Source organism: Prosopis cineraria, unplaced genomic scaffold (genome assembly GCF_029017545.1).
Source record: "Prosopis cineraria cultivar Desert tree isolate PC_DT_omini unplaced genomic scaffold, ASM2901754v1 PC10, whole genome shotgun sequence".
Lineage (NCBI taxonomy): Eukaryota > Viridiplantae > Streptophyta > Magnoliopsida > Fabales > Fabaceae > Prosopis > Prosopis cineraria.
This window is the reverse complement of record NW_026555341.1, coordinates 11,072,122-11,096,135: the sequence shown is the minus strand read 5'-3', so window position 1 is coordinate 11,096,135 and position 24,014 is coordinate 11,072,122. Positions and strand designations below refer to the sequence as shown.

The window sequence follows — 24,014 nt, the reverse complement described above, 5'->3', positions numbered from 1 at the left end:
AATATTTATATGTAATGTAGCGGACTTAATTGGCATTAATTTTTTTATAAGGTATTTTTGTGTAATTTTTCAAGTCTTTTTTGAAATTCTTAAGCTTAACTAATGGTCAAAATTAACTTTTTAATAGTAAGGTGTCTAGTGCAATATTGAAAATAAAATTACACTACATGTAAGTTTAGTAGGATATCAAATATTTTTGAATGAATAGATGATGGAATAAAAATATCCTTTAACCAAGAGAGTTTAAGTTGAGATTTTCATTATTACTCACATTCTCCATTTTCTCTCCATCATTAATTCATTTGAACGATCTCTTCTTATTTGTTGCGTTTAATAATATAATAATTAACAAAATCAATTTCAAATCCAAACTAACTACAAGCAATGTAAGAGGTTTTAGTCTTATTTTATCTAATATTTTAGCCATTCATTTTTAAGTGTTGTGGACCTGTTGGATTTTATAAAATAGACTTTTGTGACTTTAAACAGGATAAAACTTAAAAATTTTAAATTACATAAAATCCGGAGCTTATAGGGTTCATAATTTTCCTTTTTTTTTTTAATCAATGCATTCATGGAGAAAACAATTAATGAAAGGGGATATGAGATGACTTTTAACCTAGATATTCTATATCCAAATGAATAAAAGTGCACAGTTCCTTTAGAATATTATTAAAAATGAAAATGGTAAATGAGTGAAAATATGAAATGCAAAGACTTAGATAATTTGGATCCTAAACTTTTGCAATTAATTCATTTTGAACATCAATAATTAAACTTGAATAATCTGTCTCCCACCGTTCGTTTTAAATGGTGGGACCCAGATGTGCAGTTCCACTCTCTCCCTCTGCCCTGGCCTACTTCCTCACTCCTCGGCCATTACCTGGAAGGCTTTAATGGAGGCATTGAATTATACTCCTGAGTTACTAACCTTGGGAGATTGGGCTGACAAGCATGGACCAATTTGAATTTTAAAGCCGTTGTGGTGAGCAGCTGGGAGTTAGCCAATGAGTGCTTCACCACCCATGACTGTCATATTCTCTTCTCGCCCCAAAGTTCACAGTTGCTATGATCCCTGGATATGACTGTGCTAATTCTGGGTTCTCTTCCGGCACGAAATGCGTAAGATCATAACCTCCGAGTTACTCTCAATTCGCCGCTTTGAAATGTTTCAAGGTATCAGAGATGCTGAGGTACATAGCTCACTGAGAGAGATGTATGAATTAAGGACCAACAAAGGAGACGACTCCGAGCACACAAATCTAAACGTTATTCTGAGAATGATCGCTGGAAAGTGACACTCGGAGAAAGATGTTGACGGGGAAGAGGTGAGGCGGTGCCGGACTGTGTTCAGGGAGCTTTCCCGTTTGACCCCCTGTTTCAGCAAGAGCATGGAGACGATGTTTATTCCAGGTTAACTGGTGGGTGAAATTGTCTCTGGATTTAATTATTCTAAGTTTAAGGTTCAAATTCCATGGGTCAATAATTTACATTTAACCAAATGTAAATCCCCCGCCACCGTTGGAATATATACATAAACGAAATTAGTTTAATTCAAAGAAAAAATGAATTATTAAATTTTTATAATTTTAATTTAACTGTAACTTAATTTTTAAATTTTAATTTTATAACTTAATTCTTAAAATTTTATTTGGTTATAAATTATTCTCTAAATTTTAACTATTATAACTCAATCTTTATAGTTTTAGTCACTTCAATATTGATTTATATATCTTAAAAAAATAAAATTATAAAGACTAAAATTATGTTAAAATTTATTATTAATCTTTTAAATCACTAAGCCCTTTTAATTTTTATAAATATTATAAATATTAAAATTTTAAAATATTTTAATTTTATAATTTTATTTTTAAAATTATAGGATCAATATTTAACTAGTTGAAACTAGAGAGACTAAATTATAAAAAATAAAATTCAGGGATTGAGTTACAACTAAGTTAAAATATAAAAATTGAATTATAACGAGTCAAAATTTAAAAATTAAATTACAATTGAGTCAAAACTATATAAATTAAATGATTAATTTTTCTTAATTTAAATTATAAGTATAGTTGTCAAAATAAGTCGGGTCAATTTATATGCGCTAAGCTCCTTATAAGGGACACATTTTAAATTTTTCATTTTCATCTAAATTATGGCCTAGTTGATTTGATCCCTTGAAAGTTTGTATAACCTTTTAATTTTTTAATTTAAATTCTAATTATAATAATACATATATAACTTCGAAAAAACCACAAATAAATGTCTAAAGAAAAAGGATCATATTAAGCTCTAAAGTCCAAACTAAATAATATAAATATACAAATAAAACATAAATTTGTATTAAAAAATAAAATATAAATGATACAAGTCTAAGTTATTCTCATCCAAAATATAAATATTATTTAGTTCCCATCATCATATATACACAAGGAGGAGGAAAAAAAAGGAGTTTGAGTTTCAACAAAAAAAAAAAAACAGCCAGCAAAGAATAGGATGCTCATAAAACAATCTAAAATTAACTTATTCTTTTCTCTCCCTTCACATGACTAGATAATTTAGAATGCCAAGAATGATATAAATGATTTAGAATGCCAATGATGCATGCAATACATATGCAAGAAAACCTCTTGGTAAGACTCTTTGTCCATGTGTGTGAACATTTGAAAAAAAAATATAAAAATATCTATTTTAAAAAAGACATTCGTGACAAAACATTGTTTTTACTAGTATATAAAGTATTCTTATTGATCAATATCTCCAATCAAAAATTAACTTTTTGACTAAAAAGGATGATAGAACTAAAGCTAATAAATGCTCTCCTATATGAAGATGGGTTAGGTTGGATATAGAGTTTCGTCAACATTTGTAACTTTTTGTGGTGGTCTTATTGGGATAAACAAAAAATTGAATTAAAGATTTTTCCAAATATCTAAAATATTATCCAAGTATGACAGGTGAACTTGTGAATATCTTAAAAGGACTTAATATCTATTGGACTGAACAATTTGACAAAGTTAACGTCTACTTTGACTTTATTGAAACTCTTTCTTAATTCGCAATGAGTTTTTATTAATCACCTACCTTTTACTGCTGTCAGCAAAATCAAAGATCTCATTATGCGTAATTGGACTATAACTTTTGATCATGTCTTCAAGAAGCAAACAATTGTGCGGATTGGTTGAGTCACCAAACCTCTATCGATAATTTAAATGTTATTATTTTTGATACTGTGCTCTTGATTGTAGAAATCATTTGTATGCTAATATAACTCATCATGTCGATTAGCACGGTTTATTAATGGCTTTCCATTAAAAAAAAAAAAGAATGGGATGCTTTGGTTGTAAGTTGGGCAAATTTCATTAAACCACCCAGAGCAAATTTATTTAAAGTTAGCTCCTCTAAAATTTAAAACATCAACTTAGTCCCTATGGGTTGGGCAAAATTAAAATTGAGTTTTTGAGGGAAATGATACAAATATCCCCAATTTCTTATGTCAGTTGTTTATTTTGCATACGGGCCTTATTTATTTTCTTATACGAGTTGCTTTGCGCATAATTTAATTTGTTTATATCGTAGTGATATTATGTTGTCAATGAGAATTGCAAATTTTACTTACGTTATATCAATTGTTTATTTTTCTATAAAAATTATTTATACTTCACTTGTTTTTACTCATATTAGTATAATACTATTAATGAAAGTTTTAATTTTTTCCTACATCAATTATTCATTTTTATATATTAATTATTTATTTTTCATACATCAGTTGTTTTTTATTTAAAAAAATTGGGGTTATTTGTGTCATTTCTCTCAAAAACTGAATTTCAATTTAGCTCAAATGAGATGCACAGGAACTCTAAACTGATGTTTTAAAATTTGAAGAGGTTAACTATAAATAAATCAGTTTAGTGGGAGTTTAATGAAATCTTTCCTGGTATGTTTTGCTTTGGTTTAGAAAACAGTCAAATAAACTTACAGGCTAATTTAAGCTTGAACTCGTCTTTATGAGCTTATTCAAAAAGCTCCTCTACCAAAATATGTTATTTTTCAAAGCCTGAGTTTTGCGGGAATGACCTAAACAGACAGTGGGATTTAGTTTGTGTTCAAACGTCCAAAGCAATTTAGGTAATTTGTGGGAAAACTCATAGGAGATGGGAAGAGGATAATGGAAATTAGAAAAGGAAGGCTGTTCCAATAAACCTGGGGCGAGGTTCTCTCCCCTCCATCACCCCATTATTAGCTCTACGTTCTCACTTTCACTTTCTCTCTCTCTTTCCATTCAATCCTTTCCCTCTTTCTTTTTTCTATTTGGTTTTTGTTTTCTCTATCGTTACTCTATTACACCTCTCCATCATGCATGCAATCCGGCCCCTTCTTTCCACAGAATGTGAGACAGAATCCTAACAAACACAAACTTGGTTTGCATGTTTCGGTTCATCGTCTCTCCAACGTCTCATCATCAAATAACTCCATTCAGAGGGATTAATCAGAGGAAGAGGTCAGAACAATGTTGCAGCGAGCAGCGAGCAATGCATATTCGTGGTGGTGGGCCAGCCATATCAGAACAAAGCAATCAAAATGGATGGAACAGCACCTTCAAGGTCATCTCTTTCTCTTCCTTTACATTTTCCTGAATGATTATCAGTATCTTGCATTCTTTTCATTTTTCTTTAGCGTCAAAGAGATAGAAATGCCATTGGCTTCTTGTTTCATGTCATTTCATGTCTTGAGGCACACTATTTCTGCTTCAATTTTATCTCGTTTTCTTTTTGCCTTAGAATTGTATTGTACTTGCTTCGTATTATTTATTTGGCCGGGGGAAAATTCTTTGCTCAGACCTTCTTGAGGTTAATAAATCATTGCCTGTATATTAGAGGGTCAAACCTGATGCAATGATGGGCATAAATTCACCTAGTGTACGAGTCAGAATTCCCATATTATTTCATTCACCTGATTCAGAACTCACATCTTATTTTAATTGTAAACTTAGAACTGAAATGCCAACTTAAGCTTAACAATTAAAAATTATCCATTTTGTGGATTTTGTATATCCTATATTCCTGGCAAAACTGATTATGGTGACCAAAACTCCAGATTTCCAGGAGAAAGTGGAAGTTGTTATGAAACTCTTGCAGGAAGATGGAGATTCCTTTGCCAAGAGAGCAGAAATGTATTACAAAGGCAGGCCTGAACTAATTAATTTTGTGGAAGAATCATACCGGGCTTACCGAGCTTTAGCCGAGCGATATGATCACATATCAAAAGAGTTACAAAATGCCAACAACACCATTGCTTCTATCTGTCCAGAGCAAGTGCCATTTATGGAAGAAGATTATGAGGATGGTTCACCCAAAGCTCCCAGAAAAGCACCAGGAGGGTTGAAACCTAGCAATGCTGCTCCAAAGGTTCCAAAACCACCACGAAAAGATTTAAAAACAGTCATATCGTCGGCCACAAAAAAGTTTTGTACCAAGAAGGTAGTCACTAAAACGAGTGGTCCAAAAGAACGTATCAAATCTGGACTGAACAAAAAGGAGGCACTTGAAGAAATTGACAAGCTCCAGAAACAGATTCTGACACTACAAACCGTTAAAGAGTTTGTGAAGAGCACTTATGATAATGCCATTCAAAAGTACTGGGACACTGAGGAGGAGATCAAAGGATTGCAAGAGAGAGTTTCCCTTTTGCAGGATGAATTTGGTGAAGGTATGGTCATTGAAGATGATGTAGCTCGTCGTTTGATGACAGAAGCAGCTCTTAAAACTTGCCAAGAGACATTGGCTCGTTTGCGTGTGAAACAAGAAAGATCATTTGATGAAACCAAAATTGAGACCAAAAGAGTAAAGGCAGTCAGGGAAAAGTTGGAGTCTCTCATGCACAAGTTACATTATGATGATCAGATCAGTAGAACAGAGCCAAGGGCAAGGAAAAATGTGAAACAAATTGTAAAGGACTTGGATGAAGATATAGAGAGAATGAATCAACAGAGACAAGAGTTGCAGCTATTACAGAACCAGATTAAAGAACAACTTGCGACTGGCTCTTCTGCATCTGGTAGTGTGACAGAAATGGCAGAGAAGATTGACGAGCTTGTGAATAAAGTAATAAGCCTAGAAACTTCAGTTTCCTCCCATGATGCTCTGGTAACAAGATTAAAAGCAGAAACTGATGATCTTCAATCCCAGATTGTAACTCAAGAAGATGACAAGGCAGCGATTGATGAGAAAAATGATTTGACAACCAAGCTCAGAGAAATGGATGAAAAGATGATGGGCATACAAGATCTCAACGAAATGGTTGAAACCCAGAATACAGATCTCCAAAGCAATTTTACTAAAGTGCTTTGTGATCTTGATCATCTTTCTGAGGATGTTCCGAATGTGAAGCCAGATAAGAGGGATGAGATCCCGGATTCATCAAAGAGAGAAAGTGAATCATCAGGTGTAGCTGTATCAGAACATGTAGTTCAAAGACAAGATGCAGTGAATCAAGAAAACGTCTTAATAAATGATTCAGAGTCAGAAAAGAAGCCTAAGGTCTCTGGTTCGGTGGATAATGATATGCAGAAAGAAAACAAGATTGGAGTAGGTGAATTTGCAGATAATAATGTGCAGATAGAAAACAAAATTAATGACTTAGGCTTGGGGGATAATGATGTGCAGAAAGAAAACAAGATTGAAGTCGCTGATTTTTCAGATAATGATGTGCAGAAAGATAACAAAATTAATGACATAGGCTTGAGGGATAATAATGTGCAGAAAGATGAAGAAACTAATGTCACAGCTTTGGTGGATAATGATGTGAAGAAGGATAACGAAATAAAGGTCACAGATTCACTTGAAAACGGAGCAAAGTCACATGATAAGCTTAAGGTCATGGAATCTTCAGAAAAAGCAGAGGCGTCTTCAACAGGAGGCCTGTCTCCATTTAATGCAATTAAATCGCACTTGACAAATGTCATTGCATTAACACCAATGAAACCCAAAGAACAAGAAAAGAATCCAAATACTGGCAACAGTGATGCACTAGCAAGATCTGCTTCAAGTATCACATCAGGAGATCAGGATCTCAGCCAACAAAAGGAAGGTGAGAAGGCAAATAGTAATTCTGAGAGTTCTGGAAAGCAGCAGGAAAGGAATGCAACCCAATCTTCATCGAATACTGAGAATGCCGACGAAGTTCATTCGCAGGAGCAGGTCGCAGCTTTGGTGGATAATGATGTGAAGAAGGATAACGAAATAAAGGTCTCAGATTCACTTGAAAACGAAGCAAAATCAGATGATAAGCTTAAGGTCATGGAATCATCAGAAAAAGTAGAGGCATCTTCAACGGGAGGCCAGTCTCCATTTAATGTAATTAGATCACATTTAACAAATTTCATTACATTAACGCCAATGAAACCCAAAGAACAAGAAAAGACTCCAAATACTAGCAACAGTGATGCACTAGCAAGATCTGCTTCAAGTATCACCGCAGGAGATCAGGATCTCAACCAACACAAGGAAACTGAGGAGGCAAATAGTAATTCTGAGCAGGAAAAAAATGCAACTCAATCTTCATCGAAGACTGAGAATGCCCATGAAGTTCATTCGCAGGAGCAGGTAACAGCAGAAGAAGATGAACCTAATTGGCGGCAACTGTTTATGGATGGAATGAAGGATAAGGAGAAACTTCTCCTGACAGAATATACGAATATTCTCAGGAATTACAAAGAAATGAAGAAGACTCTCAGTGAGTTAGAGAAGCAAAATCAGGAAATACTCTTTGACACATCATTGAAACTAAAAGAAATGAAGTCTTCCACTACCTTGAAAGATGAAGAGATTAAACTCTTGCGTCGGAAGCTCGGCCTCATGGAGAGAAGTTTGGAAGGAAATGAAGACTCGGAAGAATTAAGAGCAATAAAAGAGCCCGTAAAGAAAGAAGAAGAAGAAGATGATAATGATGTTGTAAAAATATTGAAAGTTCACCAACCTGACTCTACATCAGCTATAGAAGAGAAGTTCCGTCGGCGCATTGACGAACTTCTAGAGGAGAACTTGGGTTTCTGGTTGAAGTTCAGCACTACTTTCACTGAGATTCAAAGATTCCAAACCACTATAAGAGATTTGCAATCGGATGTATCAAAGCTTGAGGAAAATGGGAAATCAGAGAGTGTCAGACAATCTGTAAAATCAGAGGCACGACCAATTTTCAAACATCTTGTAGAGATCCAAACTGAGTTATCAGTTTGGTTGGAGAAGAGTGCATCTCTGAAAGAAGAACTTCAACACAGATCCTCATCCTTGTGTGGAATCCAAGAAGAGATAACAAAGGCCTTGAAAGCCAGCGCAGAAGACTACGACTTCAAGTTTACGAGCTATCAAGCTGCCAAGTTCCAAGGTGAGGTTCTGAACATGAAACAAGAGAACAAAAAGGTTGCTGATGAACTTCAAGCAGGCCTAGATCATGTATCAGCTCTGCAATCTGAAGTTGAGAAGGTTCTTGCAAAAATGGGCGAAGACTTTGGCTTCACAAGTTCAAAGAAACAACAAAACACAGAGATGAGACATTCGGACAGTAGTGGTAGTGATAGTGGTAGAGGTAATCGTTCACAGGTTCCTTTGGGAGCATTTATCTTTGGGGTTAAACCAAAGAAACAAAAACATTCGATCTTCTCTGGCATTAGCCCTGGAATGCATAAGAAGTGCCGTGCTGCCATGAAAGGACACTATTTGTAAATACCTTGCAGTGTCTCTTCGATTTTTGTTTTTTCTGTATCCCATGCAAAATTTTGGTTGGTTTCATTTTAGGTAGTGTTTCAAACAGTCCTTTCTAAATAGGGAAAGATGTGGATTTTAGCTTGTTTGTAAGTCAGCAGGAGTATGATTGAATGTAGGCATCAGCTTACAATTACATGTATTTTATGCAATTTTGCGTCGCATATCATTTATATTCCTTTTCAAAATAAAGCAATGACATTCGGTGAAGTATCTTTGATTTTATATTTGGAGCCTACCCCTAGGCATGGGAAAATAATTTACAGTAATTCTTGGCAAAAAAATTTTATGTTTCGTTCACGGTTAACATGAAGAAAATAGGGACAGGGTAGAAAGAAGGAAAAGGTGAAGAGAAAATGTTTGTTTTTTATTATCTTTAGAGACAATTGGTACAAGGAAAGTTTTTAGAACCTAACTAGATATTAAATAAAAAAGGTTAACAGTTCACGATTCATATGATCCAATCAGGTGGATCAATGATTGAACCGATAATGTAATAATTAAATAAAAATAATATTAAATGTATATATAAAATACATACAAGAAAAAAATCTATAATATATTTATGAAATGACACAATGACTGTAAATTAATAACATTATAAATTATAATTTTATAACTTGTTAAATATAAGTTGATTTTAATAAAATTATATATAAATAGATTTAAAAGCATTTGTATTTACATCTATAATTATCAATATCTTTATAAAAAAAACTGTCTTCAATCATATTTCATGCATATGAATTATTCAAAAATAAAATTAACTTTTAATAGGATCTAATTTTTAAATTTTTTTATTTTTTTAAAATATTTTAAGCTTTTTTAACATTATATTTAACTCCACTTTCTAGCTCAATAGTGACTCAATGCCAATCCAATTAAATTCAATTATAAAAATAATTTTTTGGTTCAAATTATATCATTAGTGGCTCTAGTTGATAATCCAATCGTTTGGTTTGGTTTTTAAATCTTCAGAGATAAGTGAATTTTCTTTTTTAATTTTTAAATCTTAGTTTTATATTAATTTAACAAATAACTAAAATATTAACTTTAATAATTATTAATCATCAAAGACTTTCATCTCCACACCTCATTTTGTCCTGATTTACCACGACCTTCCTAGCATACATGTGAAGTTCTTGGCTGTAGATTGTAAAATAGTCACAACGTCAATTACGGGCAGCTGAAGAAATGGAGTCGCAAGGGAGAGTAGGGGATGTTGGGGGTAATAATAATTCTGAACGAGTTTCTCTTCAAAATCTCTCCACTATGGGTGAAAAAATTTAGGGAACAAATACCGGTCCCATGACTCAATTCCTCTCCCATTTTTCTTTTCCTCCTAATTTCCCTTGCTATCGGAACAATAAAAGCTTTCTCCACCATTTTCTCCTCTAGTTTTCCCATCCAAATGTCACAATATCATGGCTGGTGTAAGGCGTCCAACATAAAATTATGAAATATATGAACATTTTACAATAAAAAGGAACTCTAATATAATAAGCTTCTATATTGTCTTGCTGACATCAAAATTTATCTGACAAGAATGATCAACTGCAGGCGAATGAATGACTACGAAGAATACGAATTTCATAGCAACCAACCAATTAAACAACAATAGAACACACCAGCTATACCGCATCAGCACTTGAATCTCTCATGAAGGCTGATTCTAAACGGGCGACAAATTTTGTGGTCATAAACAGGTCGGATCACCTTCCAGCAGATGGCTGTCTGACTGCCTTGCTTTTTCCAAAAGCAACTGTGTCATAACATGCGTCGTTACTCACGGAATTTAAACCAATATCATTCTAGATCATGGCTGATATTTTCTCTCTAGACTCGATCAAGCAGATCTCTGTCTACATGCCAAGAGCTTGAGAAAAAAGGTGATGAAACACGTCATCTAGATTGTATTATTGCAGTACCTCCAAAAACATGGAAAAATTGGACCAAGTTATTCAAGTAATTTCACTTTCCCTTGTCGGCATCTTGTGGGAACTGAACCCCCATGAGCCCAAGCAAATTGGATGCGGGACCTGGAAGCCCTTGCTGGGAAGAAAAGGAATCCAGGAAGCTTTTTACCAAATTCAGATCTACATCTACGGGAGAAAAATCTTCATCCATATTTTCCCTGGTATTTGACGTTCCCTGCATATTAACTTCAAAAGTAAATCATACATTCAACTGCATTCAGCATTTTAACGGTTGTAAAACTTTGCTGAACAAATTATAGAAGCTGAAATTTCAGGTGCTCTATGTTTTTCCCCCTCATCACACGTGAATGAGGGAAAAGGGTAAACAAAAATTACTCTCTTGGTGACAAATCAATACCAAGTTGAGACATGTTTTTGGCAAACATGCTTACCTTTTGGCTTTGTGAGGCCAAGTAAAAATTATGCCATAAGAAATTTAGTAAAATTTCTCTACATGCAAACAAGCAAAATACCTCATCTTTCTTGGGAAGTTGTTCATTAGCACGGACAAAACTTCTTCCAAGGGTAGTTGCCTTCAGTTCTTCATTCATAGCATCAGAATAGGACTGCACGAAAGTATCCCCACCATCTTCGTTGTCAGGTTCAACCATGTCACCCTCATCAGAATCATCTACACAATTATTCATAAAACGTGAGAAACCCTGTGAGATATGATGGGGGCAGACATACACGACTGATTGCTCACATATTTGATTAATTTCCCGTAAGGAAATCATTACACTTCTTGCTTACCTGCGTGCTAAAACAGGCTGCACGCCTTGATCTCAATTAAATACTGATTTTTATTCCAAAACGATTACACAACAACTTCTAGCACTTGGTTAAATACACTGAATGCCGCTCAAAACATTCTTGCAATTAAGCTCAAGACATAGTGCCATTCTAAGTCCTTATTCACACTTCAGAGAAGTTTGGATATCATGCCTGAATGAAGAGAAAAAAAATGACACCAGATGCTGGCATTTTCTTTCAGCACTTAGTTTCATAGTTTGAAATATAACAATGTTTGAGATCTATTCTTTTGACTGCATTTCTATTTATTACCCAAGTACCACACCAAAATGTTTAAACCTTTTGTGATGGTTTCTTCTTTTTTTCCCCCTCCTCAGGGTATTATCTGAATCATTCCCCAAGAGGAAAAATAGTAAAAAAGAATTTTCAAACTGATGTATTATGGAGAAGCAACCGCAAAAGCTCATGCTAAGGCTGCTGCTCATCACTAAAACGAAGAGAAAAAGAGCCGGAAAATTTACATAAAAAAGATAAATAGAAGAAAGTTCAAACCTAAGTGATGCTGTGAACTAAAATGTGGATGCAATTGTGCGTGCATATGCTAGAACATGTAAAGTGCAAGGTGTTGATTGGAGCAATACATGTTCTTTGCAGGAAAATGCTTGAGGCAAACAGTGAATAAAAAACAAAGTAAGCACATGGCTAGAGCATTTGTTTCTATAACACAAAGATCATACCCAAGTCCAGTTCAGATGAGGAGCCTTCTTCAACATCACTGTCGTCTTCTTTAACTCCTTGGTGCTTCATTATTGATTCCATGTCCTTAATGAATTGGTCCACATCAAGGTTCACTTCCTTATTCCTAAAAAGACAGGAGAGTATAAAATTAAGGAGTCATCATAGTCATCAGCAAGTAATCTTAAAAGTATCCAAAACTCCAAAATATCAAGTTGAGCAGAGCCCAAATTTGTAGTTATCATGAAATAACAAGGAAAAATTATAAAGTAGTGGAATTATGAGTACTCAACACTGCACAACAAATGGTACGAGTGTTTCCAAATTTGAAAACCAAGAAAGAAAGAAAGAAAAGTGGAGGTTTATATGACATGGAATACTAGCCCCTGTACTCAGACCTCCGAGAAATAATGCCCATGGAACTCACTCAATATCTTTGGCTTGATCTCATTAATGAAAAACGTGCCATGTCCCAAACATAACATGAAAAAGATGCACACACTATTGGTGCAGAATGAATATCAGATATATAAAAACAAGTTCATGATTAAACTAACATGCTTTCAGGAGCTTCAGCTCCCTTGTAACTTGACACTTTGTGGACAAAAGCTTGCATAGTTTTTGCCATATCACCAGGATCAAACTCTCTAGCATTAGAAACAGATGATAGATCTTGCTTCTCTTTCCCTTTCCCTTTCTTCTGTTTAAGGTCATAAAGTTCCATCTCCTTTTGTCTTTCAAGAAGAGCAGAGGTCAACTCTTCTTCTCCATTATAAAGCCATGAATCATCATCAGATGGAGGGACCTTCTGATTCTTAAAATCATCCACTGAATGTGGTAAAGCAAGAATTTCATCTATCCGTCTAACAGGAGCACTCATCAAGTCACTGCAACAAATTTTCACATTAGCATATAATAAAAAAGAAACCAAGACTAAGTCGTGAGCTAAAAGCATAAAACATACCCCACGGAACTCAACCCCCACCCCCCTTTCTTTTTTTTCCCAAGGGGAATAGGAAGCCGACTTTGAGATTATGAACCATGTATGTGGATTCTCTCAAGGTGAAATTTCCTCAGATCTATCTCAATTCTAATTTCTAATCATTAGATCAATCTAAATGGTTTAGATTGATCAATTTTACATATTTGTAATTCAAACAAAAAGGGAAAGAAATAGATATTGCATCCTTCTGATTTAGGGGGGTCAAAAAGATAACAACAACTCGGATCAAGCCAACGAATATAAATTAGAATTGAGACAAATGGAGAGAATTCCAAAAGAAGATCCAAATTCTATAACACATAGACCAAATTGTTGAACAAGCCAAATATAAATCATTCCCAAATTTGAATTAAGTTCAAAAATCTATACTGCCCCAGAGCCTACTTCTCCCCAAACACTCATTACGTTATAACTCTCTGAAAAACCCATTTGAATTGACGGCTTTCTTCAGATACAATGGCATATCTTCATTTTATTGGTCCTGACTTAGTATATTTCAGTGGTACTGGTAAATGTCAACAAGGAGGACATACCTGACTCTAGAGTACAAGGAATTGTTTCTATAATACTCCTCGGCATTTTGCATTAACCTCTGATACTCTTTGGAACCTGGAAGCAGCCCTTGGAAATAACCACTCCTCTCCAGAGTCTGCTTAAACGCCTCCCACGTGCTCCCTTTCCCTTCCACTCCATCACGCTTCCGCTGCTGATACATCATCTCGAACCCACAAGCTATTTTCATACCCAACTCTGCTTCCATGTACACCGACAAGTCGCTCCTACTCGGCATTGGAAAACATTTTGGCGCTTGAAACGTTTGCTGCACTAATTGTGCATACATGGCCCTAGACATCTTCACAGAAACACAGACCATTTCTTCATCTTTCCCTCTACCCAAGAATTTCTCCATGGTCGCCGCAAACTTCATGGTATCAATATCCCTGTCATAAAACCCCTCCACAGCAAGCGAAATCATGCAAGGCTCCTGCTTCAAAACCTGCGCAACTGAAACGGGAACCCTGACCCTGACCCTATGCATATTCTTCCTCGCTCTATCCGGGTAATCCGAAATCTTTTTTTTAACCGCCTTCTGAACCGACTCCGACGATCTCGATTCGGCTCCACAGCGGACCAAAAATTTCAATGAATCAGCCAAACTGGGGCTCGGAAGCCGATTACGCGGAACAATATGAAGGTCACCTTGGCGAATGAAGACACGATTGAGGCTATTATCGGGGTTAACCCAGCGAGGGAGATGAAAAGCTGCCTCAATGAGCAAGAACTCGCCATCAGTGTCCCAAACTCTGATGGAGAGAGAGGGGAAGTGAAGAGAGATTTGGAATAGAAGGAAGACGGTGAACCACTCGTCCTCGAGGTTGTCACCGAAGCGAACCTTGCCATGGAGATGAGGGAGGTCGGAGGAGCAGAAACAAGAGGATTTGGGAGTAGAAGAGAGGGAAAGAGTGAAGGGCTCGTGCTGCCAGATGTAGTCAGTGGTGAAGGGGGAGAGAGATTGAATGATTTGAAGGTGAAGGGATTGGAGGGAGGACTGATCATTGGGGGTAGTGGGGTTGAGTATTAAGTCGGGAAAAATGGCATAGAAGACGGTGTCGTCAGGAAGCCTGGAGCTTTTCTGGGAGAAGATAGAGGACGAAGTAAACGACGACGACTCATCAGCTGCCGCCGCCATGGTCTCGACTCTCGCCGTTGTGATGACCACTGCTTCTACTTCTTTCCTGAATTTTCGCTATTCGTTGATGATGTTGTGGTCGGTCGTTTCAGGAAAGCATGCGCGCTATGGTGGACTGGAGAGACAGGATGCAACAATGGCAAAGGTGTCTCTCCAGCAGAACGACTTGTCCAGTAACCTGCAGAAAATACTACTGATAACATGTTAACAATTAACTATTTTTTAAAAACCAAACAATTAAATAAAAAATAATATTATGTATAAAAACTAAAATATTAATTTGACAAAAAACACCACAATATTAATGAACGGGTTTCTTCCCTCTCCTCCCAATCCCATACCCCCATTAAATTTAAACTATTCAAATTAAATTTAAATAATTAAATTAAATATTTTAATTTTAATTTTATATTTATTAAAATAAAAAATTTATAAAATTTTTATTTAAATTTAATTATAAATTTAAATAATCTAAATTTAATATAAATGATCAAATTTTAATATTAAATTTTTTTTATAATTTTAATATTAAATTTGTATTATTCAAGGTATATTTGAATGGTCTATTTATAAAAAAATTATTAAATATAATTATCAGTTTAAGTAGTTCTGATTTAATATAGATGATCTAAATTTAATATTAATTTTTAATGTTTTTAAGGAAAAAATTCCTGCCATTTGCTGAGTTTTGTTATAGGTTCTCATATTTTTTTTATACTATAAGTCTCTACATTTTTATTTTTAAATATTTTAGGTCTTTACAAAATCTTTATATGTTTTTCAAGGACAAACCAAAAATACCAAAATATAAAAATGTAAAAATTTAAAATATTAAAAAAGTGCAGAGACGTGTAATAAAATGGAAGGATCTAAAGTTATGTTTTCTCAATTTTAAACATTCAATTTGAATTAACTATATTAAATCTAACTCATATTAGTAATAAAACATGTTTATTAAAAAAATTTATAATTTCTTTAATAAATATAAAAAAATAAATATTTTAACTTAAGATCATTCAAATTAAAACTAAATAGACCAAAGGCAGTGGGGGGAATATAACTCTAATATTAATATCAAATATGTCACACCATCAACAGTGGCACGATTCATAAGCCTAATCAAAACATGTGTGTGTGCATTCTTAATTACAATTAGAAAAAATTCAATAAATCTGCTTCCAAGTCAAATAAAAAATATATTTAAAATAATTAAACAATCCAGCAAAACAAAATTCGAGAATTACCTCAATTTATGAATAATAAAAATAAGGAGGTAAATATCTTACCTATTGTTTGGAGCAATTATGGAATATTACAAGACAATAATTCAAATTTACTATAAATTTAGCTTTACAATTATCCAACAAAGGTGCTTTATAAAGTAGATGAAGGAGGTGATAGTTTCTATTATCTAAAACAAATAATTCAATAAGTGCATGATAACAAGGTTGATGGTTAATAATTAAATCATAAATAATAAATAAATAACACATCCATTTTAATTTTTTCAAGATGAGAATCACACATTGATAATTTAAAATCTTTTAAAACACTTAAAGTACACAGAAATCAACATGGAAACATATTTATCTATACAATACACGCCGTATATAATAGGTAAATGGTAGGGGTGTTTAACTTGTATCCATTTCAATTAATTCAATATCGTCCTAATCATATCGAGATGAGTCTCGTCCTAACCCAAAAATAATCAAGATGAGACTTTGCGAGACAAGATAAAAAATGAGTTTGGAATGAGACGGCATACGAGATTACCATTGGGACATCTCATCCCGTCTCGAATACTATATATATTATTTTTATTTTAAAATATACATTAAATATATTAATTATATTAATATAATTTATACTTATATTAATAATATCAATTATAATTTTAATATCAAAAAATTTTATATAAAACTGAAGTTTTTATATTAATAATTTTAATGATATAAAGTAAACAAGGTAATATCTTTTTTATAATATATTAATTATATTGATACAATTTATTCTTATATCTATTTATTTAATAACTTTTATTTTTATTGTATTTTTTTTTTATTTTTGAAAGAGTAATTAGCTTAACATATCTCAACTAAAGTAGAAGAACTATAATTTAATGTTGTGCTTGCCTGTTATTGTTACTCTTATAACCTAAAGATTACTTGTAATTACCATCATAATTGTGATTAGTGTAATTTAATAATTGACTTTAAATTGTTGTAATTTACGTAATTATGTTGTTTTGATTTTAAATTTAATAAGTAATATGATTTAAAATTTTAATAAATATTATTATTTAGATCTTTCTTCGACATTATCTAATTTATCAAGACGTCCTGTCATCCCGATCTTATCTTGATCCTATCTCAATTCCTAACGAGATAGGACACATGACAAAATTTAGTCTCAAACTTTTTTCCGGACGGGACACAAGATATAGGTCTCGTCCCGTGAACACCCCTAATAAATTGTACCATCAAAGATAAAAAACAAAACAAGATTTTAAAAAATAATTTTCACTTGATAATAAGAGTTTAATAAAAGTATTTTCTCAAAAAAAAAAGTTTCTTCACAAGAACCAACATAGCACAAGATATCTATCATAACCACACAACCCATAGGACAAAATCACAAATCTGGCACAATGTATACCACGAATAACAAGTGTAACTCAAAGGCCATGAATACAAATAATAGGCACAATGTGAAGGCCACAGATAACAAGCACAACATGAATACTATGAAATATAGGTGTAGCACAAAAGCAACAAATAACAAGTGTAGACACATGGTTTATGAAGATAGGTATTCTACCAATCCAATTCAAATTTAATTTTTCAAGCTCAACCTAAGATAGATGTACACTACGAGCATTGCATTTAATTGAAAAATAATTGCATAATAAACTTCCCAATAGGCTAGAATTTCACACAATACTTCAATATGAATCAACATTTAGAAATGCTAGGAGCCAAGAGATAGCTAACTTTCTGCTAAAGAGCAAATCAACAACTTGGAAACAACATAATCCTATTATAACATCTTTTGATATTCTCAAATTCAGCATTACAACTTGAAGTAAAATGAATAGAATTTAGGGTTAGAATATCCTCAGCCAATTGAAAAAGGTGTGAACTCTATCTTTTTCATCTCCTTCCTAGAAATCCTCCATGATCTCTAGCTTTTCGTCATCATAATTGAAGCCATCAAGCTTTTCCACATCTAGATGAAACTCTTGCCTTCTCTCATAATTGATTTGAGCTTTCAATCTTTGAATTATTTAGAGGGTTTGGACGAGATTGAAAAGAGTAGAAGAATGAAAGTAGTTTCATGTGATTTAGATGAAAAATGAGAGAGATATGGATGATAGATTGGATGAAAAATTGAAAAGCAAGGGAGAAAATGAGAAAAAATGTTTGAAAATGAAAAAATAAGTGAGAGATCTGAATTGAAATGAAAATGCACAAAATTGACTAATGGAAAATGGGAAAAAAAAAAAGTAATGAAAACTTCTAAATTAGGTGTGCATGGCATGATTCCTTTTGGAAACGAACTAAGTTTTGTCTTTATTTAGACTTGTCGTTTTAATTTTCCTTTCTCTTTATGATTTTGAGCTGACGCTCCATTTTAAGCTTAAACAATATTATAATATTATAAATTAATTAAAATCCTCAAAAAATTAAAATAACTCCAAATCCTCATCATCATTTAGAAAATAAATAAAACATATATATTTTAAAGTCTAAATTTAAGATAATAAAAATCTTTATCAATTCAGATACTTCTCATCATTATCAAGAAATAGAATGCTAGGGTCATTAACTAATTTCTTATTAATTGGTGGCATTGGTGATAACACGCATGGCTGCAAACAAAAAATCAATAGACCAACACAAGGTGGTTCATTTGAATACTAGAAAAACATTATCAAGTAGGGATTCAAACAAGAAAAAGATACAATTTGATAGCATAGATTGGAATTGAAAGACAATACAATTTGATCGAGTGTAATCTATATCTATCATATGATTTCATAAAACACAAATAATTTTTTTCCAAAACCAATTGCAATTAGAATTCCTCGGCAAAGTTGAATGACACAATCAGTCAAGCAATGATTTTCCTAACATAAAATCTAGACGTCAGTTCCACGTGAGAGGCTCTCAATAAGGGACAACTAATAACAGAAAACACAGTACAAGCTCAATAAACGGTTGAACCGGTGCAGAAGAAACAGGTCGTGTGTGACGCCAGGCCATTGAGGCTGTCATCTTAGGATTCAAAAAATATTCACTTATTTCCTATATAATCAATTACTATTTTTCTTGTTAGGCATTATTGTTAATTATATATTTTTATTAAGAATTTGTTACTTGCTTATATCTTATATAACTGGTAAATAAATTTTATTAAGCATTACTATTAATTATATCTCTTTATTTAAAGTTTATTAGCCCACATTTCGGTGCGCTTATCTCTCATATTTCTTATATCAATTAATTCTTCTATAATATGCATATCTACCACTGCCACTTTATTATTTCATCTCTTCTCCGTCGTCATTTTCTGTTTTAAAAAATATAGCTCTTGCTCAACCATTTTCACAAGTATTGTGGCTTGATTGATGATTTGATTTGTCATTTGTCAATGTAAAATCTACAAATCCTTTTATTTGTTCATGGGAGTTTTGCACTTCTGCTAAAAAATAAAGAAAACCAATCATAGATAGGAGATAACGGCAATATATCTCAGGAGTACGTGTTTGTTTCTCTTTTACTTTTTTATTTGAAATTGTATTTGTTTTAATTTTGCATGAGATCTCAAGTGATAAAATAATAACACAATAGAACTCTTAAAATAATTGAGAAGAAATGTGAGAAAGAAAATGAGAGGCCTTTAAGGCATTAATGTGGAGGTAGGATTATCTATCACATGTTTCTTAAATCTTCTAATGTCCATTTAATGTAAATTATAAAAGAGGAAAGATCAGGTTGAGAAGTGGATCAGTTTTTCCATAGATTATAATAATGCATAAGTATGGTCGCTCTATAAGTGTAATTGGAGTTGAATGTAGCACTCTACAGCAATTCTGATGCTTCCCAGGTGACACAACAAAATAGAAGCGTTTTTGTCCAATCAAGAACTACTTTCATCAGTTAAAATAAATATGAAAGGATTGATATGCAAGAAAATTTATCATTTTTAAAAGTTAATGGTGGTTTTTTTTTTTTTGGTTTTAAGAATCCATTTGTTAATGCAGTAATTGAATTTTCACTCGCCAAATTGGTGAGGAAGGAATGGACTGCAACTCACTTGCGTGTCTTGTAGTTTCGAATAGACTCAAACTTTGTTTCACATTCCGCCACTAATGATTGCCAATATCTGAGTTTTCTAAGCGGAACAACGAAAGTTGGCAAAGCTTTATTGGGTTTAATCAGGCTTGATTTAGAAGCCTGAGTGTTTTAAAATCGCTTGATTTCTCAAATCTGAACTCTAATAAAATGAGTTTTAATGGAAGACCTCTCAAGCGTAGCCCACAATGTTTTGAGACCTAGACGATTGAACTATCACCCAATAAAGAGAGCTATTTGGTTCAATTATTTAAGCCGTTGTACTTCAAGTAGTTGGTGCATGTTAGCCCTCTATGACCTAAGTGGATTTTGAAAACTGAAACTCAAAAGGGGTGGACCTTTTTTTTTTACACTTATTTTGGTAATAATTTTTTTTTTCAATTTTAAAATATTACTGTCAACTTACTTCTGAATTATTATAGTAGAATCTTGTGTGCATAGTTTGATTTATTGACATTATATGATTATATCAATGAAAGTGTAGAAAAAATTGAAAATTCATTTGCTTTTAAGAAAATAAGGTAAATAAAAGAGAAAATCTCATCTAAGGCCCCCCATAAAATTTCATTTAGGGTTCAATGTGTTTTGAAATTATTTTGTAGGTCCAATGACCTTTTTTGCAAATAAATTTTAGGGAGAAGAGACACAATTATCATTTGTAAAAAAAAAAAAGAACTTTTTTTCATTATCAATGGACAATTAATTATTATATGTGAACCTAAAGTTGAGAATTTGTAAACATCTAGCTGTAAAAATTTGAACTTCTTGTCATGATAAAAGAATTTCACAATCAATGAATAATTATTTGTTAATATATGAACTTAAAGTTATAAATTCGTGAATATGTAATTGTAAAAATATTTTTGATGTAAAAAGTTTAAAATAATCGTTGTAAGAAATCCATCTTGTAGTGGTGAATCTAAATTTGTTGTCACAACAAACCTTAATTTTGAATATATAAAATCATAAATTCTAAACTTTAACTTGTGAATAGATGAATCTAAACTTGTGAATACTCAAACTTTAAATTGTAAATTTGTTAAGTTGGCTAAGATGAACATCTCCACTATCGAAACAAAAGTTTCACTTTCAATGAATAATTACTTATTAATATGTGAACCCAGAACTGTAAATTCATAAACATATAGTTGTAAAAATATGAGCTTGTACTTGTTGCTTTTTTTCACTAAGGAAAATTATGTATTTTCTCTCTAAAACATAACCTATAGAATAATTTCAGAATATATTAAGCCTTAACTGCATTTTTTCTCCTTTGGGAGCCCTAGATGAGATTCTCCATAAATAAAAAGATATACAAATGAAAGAAAAGAGAAAATTAAAACTTAATATGTTATGAATGAACAATTCTAAATCGTGAATGATATTATAAATATTTTTTTATATTTTATTTATATATATGTATATAAATATTATTTTCTATTGAATTATTATGTCATTAGTTTGATAATAATTAATTTAATCAATTAGATCATGAGAACCGTGATTTGTTGACCATTACAGTTTATCATCCATTCCCTTTTTTAAAACATTACCTACCTATATTCTTAGCTTTACCATTACCTCTATGCAAAGATATTTTCTATTTTTTAGTTAGGTCTAGGAAATTTCTCTTTGTTCCTTATCTTAGGTTGTAAAATTGTGTATATAATACTCCTTCTGTTTAAATGTATAAGACATTTTTAACCGAATCTCACCCTCAATAAAATAATTACTTACTTTCAAACTAATCCTATCTTTTTTATATTTAACCCTATTAGACAACCTACAATAAATAAAAAGTCATTATTAATAGAAGCACTTTTAAAAAAATAATGATTACATCTCGAATAACTAAAAAAAATCTTACATTTTTAAACATCCAACTTTCAAAAAAATATCTTATATTTTTTAACAGAGAAAATACTTATTATAAAAAAGGTTTGTTAGTATGGTATAACTTGTCAGAATATAATTGTGACTAGAATACCATGAATATTAAAAAAAGTCCTTGAAAAAGTTGTTCCACAATACTTAAATTTAACTCAATTTTAAATCTCACATAATTATAATTAAAAAGATTATTTAGTTCAATAAATATATTCCTAAAAATATTAATCTAAACATAAGTTTATTTGACAATTTATTATTTGATATGGTTGTGATAAGCTCATAGACAATTAGACATCAATGTAAATGCACCTGCTTACTTTGTTCTTCAAATATAGTGTGGAGACAAGTAAGCAAAAGAACCCCAGAAGTAGTCTACACAACAAGATAATTTAAACATAAGTTTATTTTATAATTTATTATTTGACTTGTTTTTATGTGATTAATTTAAACATATGTTGATTTTATAATTTATCATTTGATATGGGTTTGATGGATTTATTATTGTTAAATATTCAAGACGTAAACAAATAGTGGTTCCCATGTGACAAATTCTAGTAACACAAATAGCCAAAAAAAAAAGGCTCTAAAAACATTCTCAAAATGCTCTAAAAAATAAAAACGTTCTGAAATGAACGGCTCCCTTGCTCCTCCGAGTATCAATTGGTATTTATATGGTTTTAGAAAGAGACCACGAGATATTACTTTCTAATACCATATTTATAAATAGCATTTAAATTGACAGGTTGACCGAAAAACTTGTCTCCATTGACTATGCCTGTTTCCTCTTCAAAACTTGTTGATTTTCCAACACTTACTCCATGTATGAAAATATTGCAGAATGTTGATGTTAATGTTATAATTGAAGACATTGCAGTCATAGCGAGTCGCATAAATTATGTTGACTTCACATTACCATATTTAGATTTAAGCGTGTTAATTGTGGTAGAGCCGTAGAGGTGAGGTCCGACTACAAAAGTGGGTGGTCAAACCTTTTGATTTGTTGCTTTGATATTCAAATATGTTTACCTTGTGGTCTTTTTGACCAATTTTTTCAAAGATTTTAGGGGTGTCAAATTCTCTCCCATACTTTTCAAATTTGAAGATTTTATGCAAGTCCTCAAAGAACATTAGAACTCTTTAACATTTTCGTCTCAGGTCCAAGTCAAGCCCAATTCTTGCATAGGTTGTCCACTAACCAACATATGATGCACGTTACAATGTCAGTACATTGTTAGAAATGCTTTTATTAATAAAGATTGATTCAATTGATAAAAATTTAGCCCCTAAACTATAAGGTTATTAGTTCAAATCTCATTATTGATGTAACAACTTTATTGATTAATGACTTATAAGTATATTTGTAAACACTCTTTAAGTTTGAAGGCATGTCCTAACTTTAATGAGCCCTTAAAACTCAACTCATATAAATTTATGTGTGTTTGTATAAAAGAAATGCATTGGCCAAGTTTTTTTTCTCCTTTTTTAACAGGGAAATAGTGAATTTCAAAATAAGCACATATCTGAATTTTCTCATATTAAAAATAACACAAAAAAAAATTTTCAATGTTTGGAGAACCCACCTTAGGAAATTAATTGAAGGAATTAGCTTTTATTCATTACAAGCAATAAACAATACCAAGTGAACTTCTTTTATCAGTTAAAAGGCTTACAAAGATTAATACAATCCATTCTTTAAATAAAAAAAATAAAAAACACTTTTTTACTATATTTCAATGCCACAGTCCTTCCAATTCCATCGGCAATATGGACAACAATTTTCGTGTACATTACAAAATGCAAATAATCTAATTGATTTGTAAAAATTGCATACAGAAAATTGTGAGTTGA

General features: G+C 32.3%; 2 protein-coding genes across 3 annotated transcripts; one reads left to right on the top strand and one right to left on the bottom strand.

Annotated features, from left to right (window-relative positions):
• The first annotated feature begins 4,351 nt into the window (after positions 1-4,351).
• LOC129321204 (kinase-interacting protein 1-like) lies at positions 4,352-8,950 on the top strand. Its single transcript, XM_054966889.1, has 2 exons — positions 4,352-4,604; positions 5,098-8,950. Exons 1-2 carry the CDS (start codon positions 4,511-4,513, stop codon positions 8,721-8,723), a joined length of 3,720 nt encoding a protein of 1,239 aa, XP_054822864.1. The 5' UTR covers positions 4,352-4,510; the 3' UTR covers positions 8,724-8,950.
• A 1,241-nt stretch (positions 8,951-10,191) lies between these two features.
• On the bottom strand, positions 10,192-15,085 carry LOC129321308 (protein ecdysoneless homolog). 2 transcript variants are annotated; one of them, XM_054967029.1, is made up of 6 exons: positions 13,763-15,085; positions 12,784-13,113; positions 12,229-12,353; positions 11,212-11,369; positions 10,691-10,913; positions 10,192-10,524 (listed from the first exon to the last, which is right to left on the bottom strand). In XM_054967029.1, the coding sequence occupies exons 1-5, from the start codon at positions 14,917-14,919 to the stop codon at positions 10,734-10,736; spliced, it is 1,950 nt and encodes a 649-aa protein (XP_054823004.1). In that variant the 5' UTR covers positions 14,920-15,085; the 3' UTR covers positions 10,192-10,524; positions 10,691-10,733. The 2 variants fall into 2 exon arrangements, with proteins under 2 accessions (XP_054823004.1, XP_054823003.1); XM_054967028.1 differs by having other exon boundaries at positions 10,192-10,913.
• Between the last annotated feature and the right edge of the window lie 8,929 nt (positions 15,086-24,014).

Coding starts and splice junctions, on each gene's coding strand:
- LOC129321204 (XM_054966889.1), top strand. CDS start 4,511: ATGTTGCAGCGAGCAGCGAGCAATGCATATTCGTGGTGGTGGGCCAGC. Junction 4,605..5,097: donor GATGGAACAGCACCTTCAAG/GTCATCTCTTTC, acceptor CCAAAACTCCAG/ATTTCCAGGAGAAAGTGGAA.
- LOC129321308 (XM_054967028.1), bottom strand. CDS start 14,919: ATGGCGGCGGCAGCTGATGAGTCGTCGTCGTTTACTTCGTCCTCTATC. Junction 13,114..13,762: donor TCCTTGTACTCTAGAGTCAG/GTATGTCCTCCT, acceptor AATTTGTTGCAG/TGACTTGATGAGTGCTCCTG. Junction 10,914..11,211: donor AACTTCCCAAGAAAGATGAG/GTATTTTGCTTG, acceptor GTTAATATGCAG/GGAACGTCAAATACCAGGGA.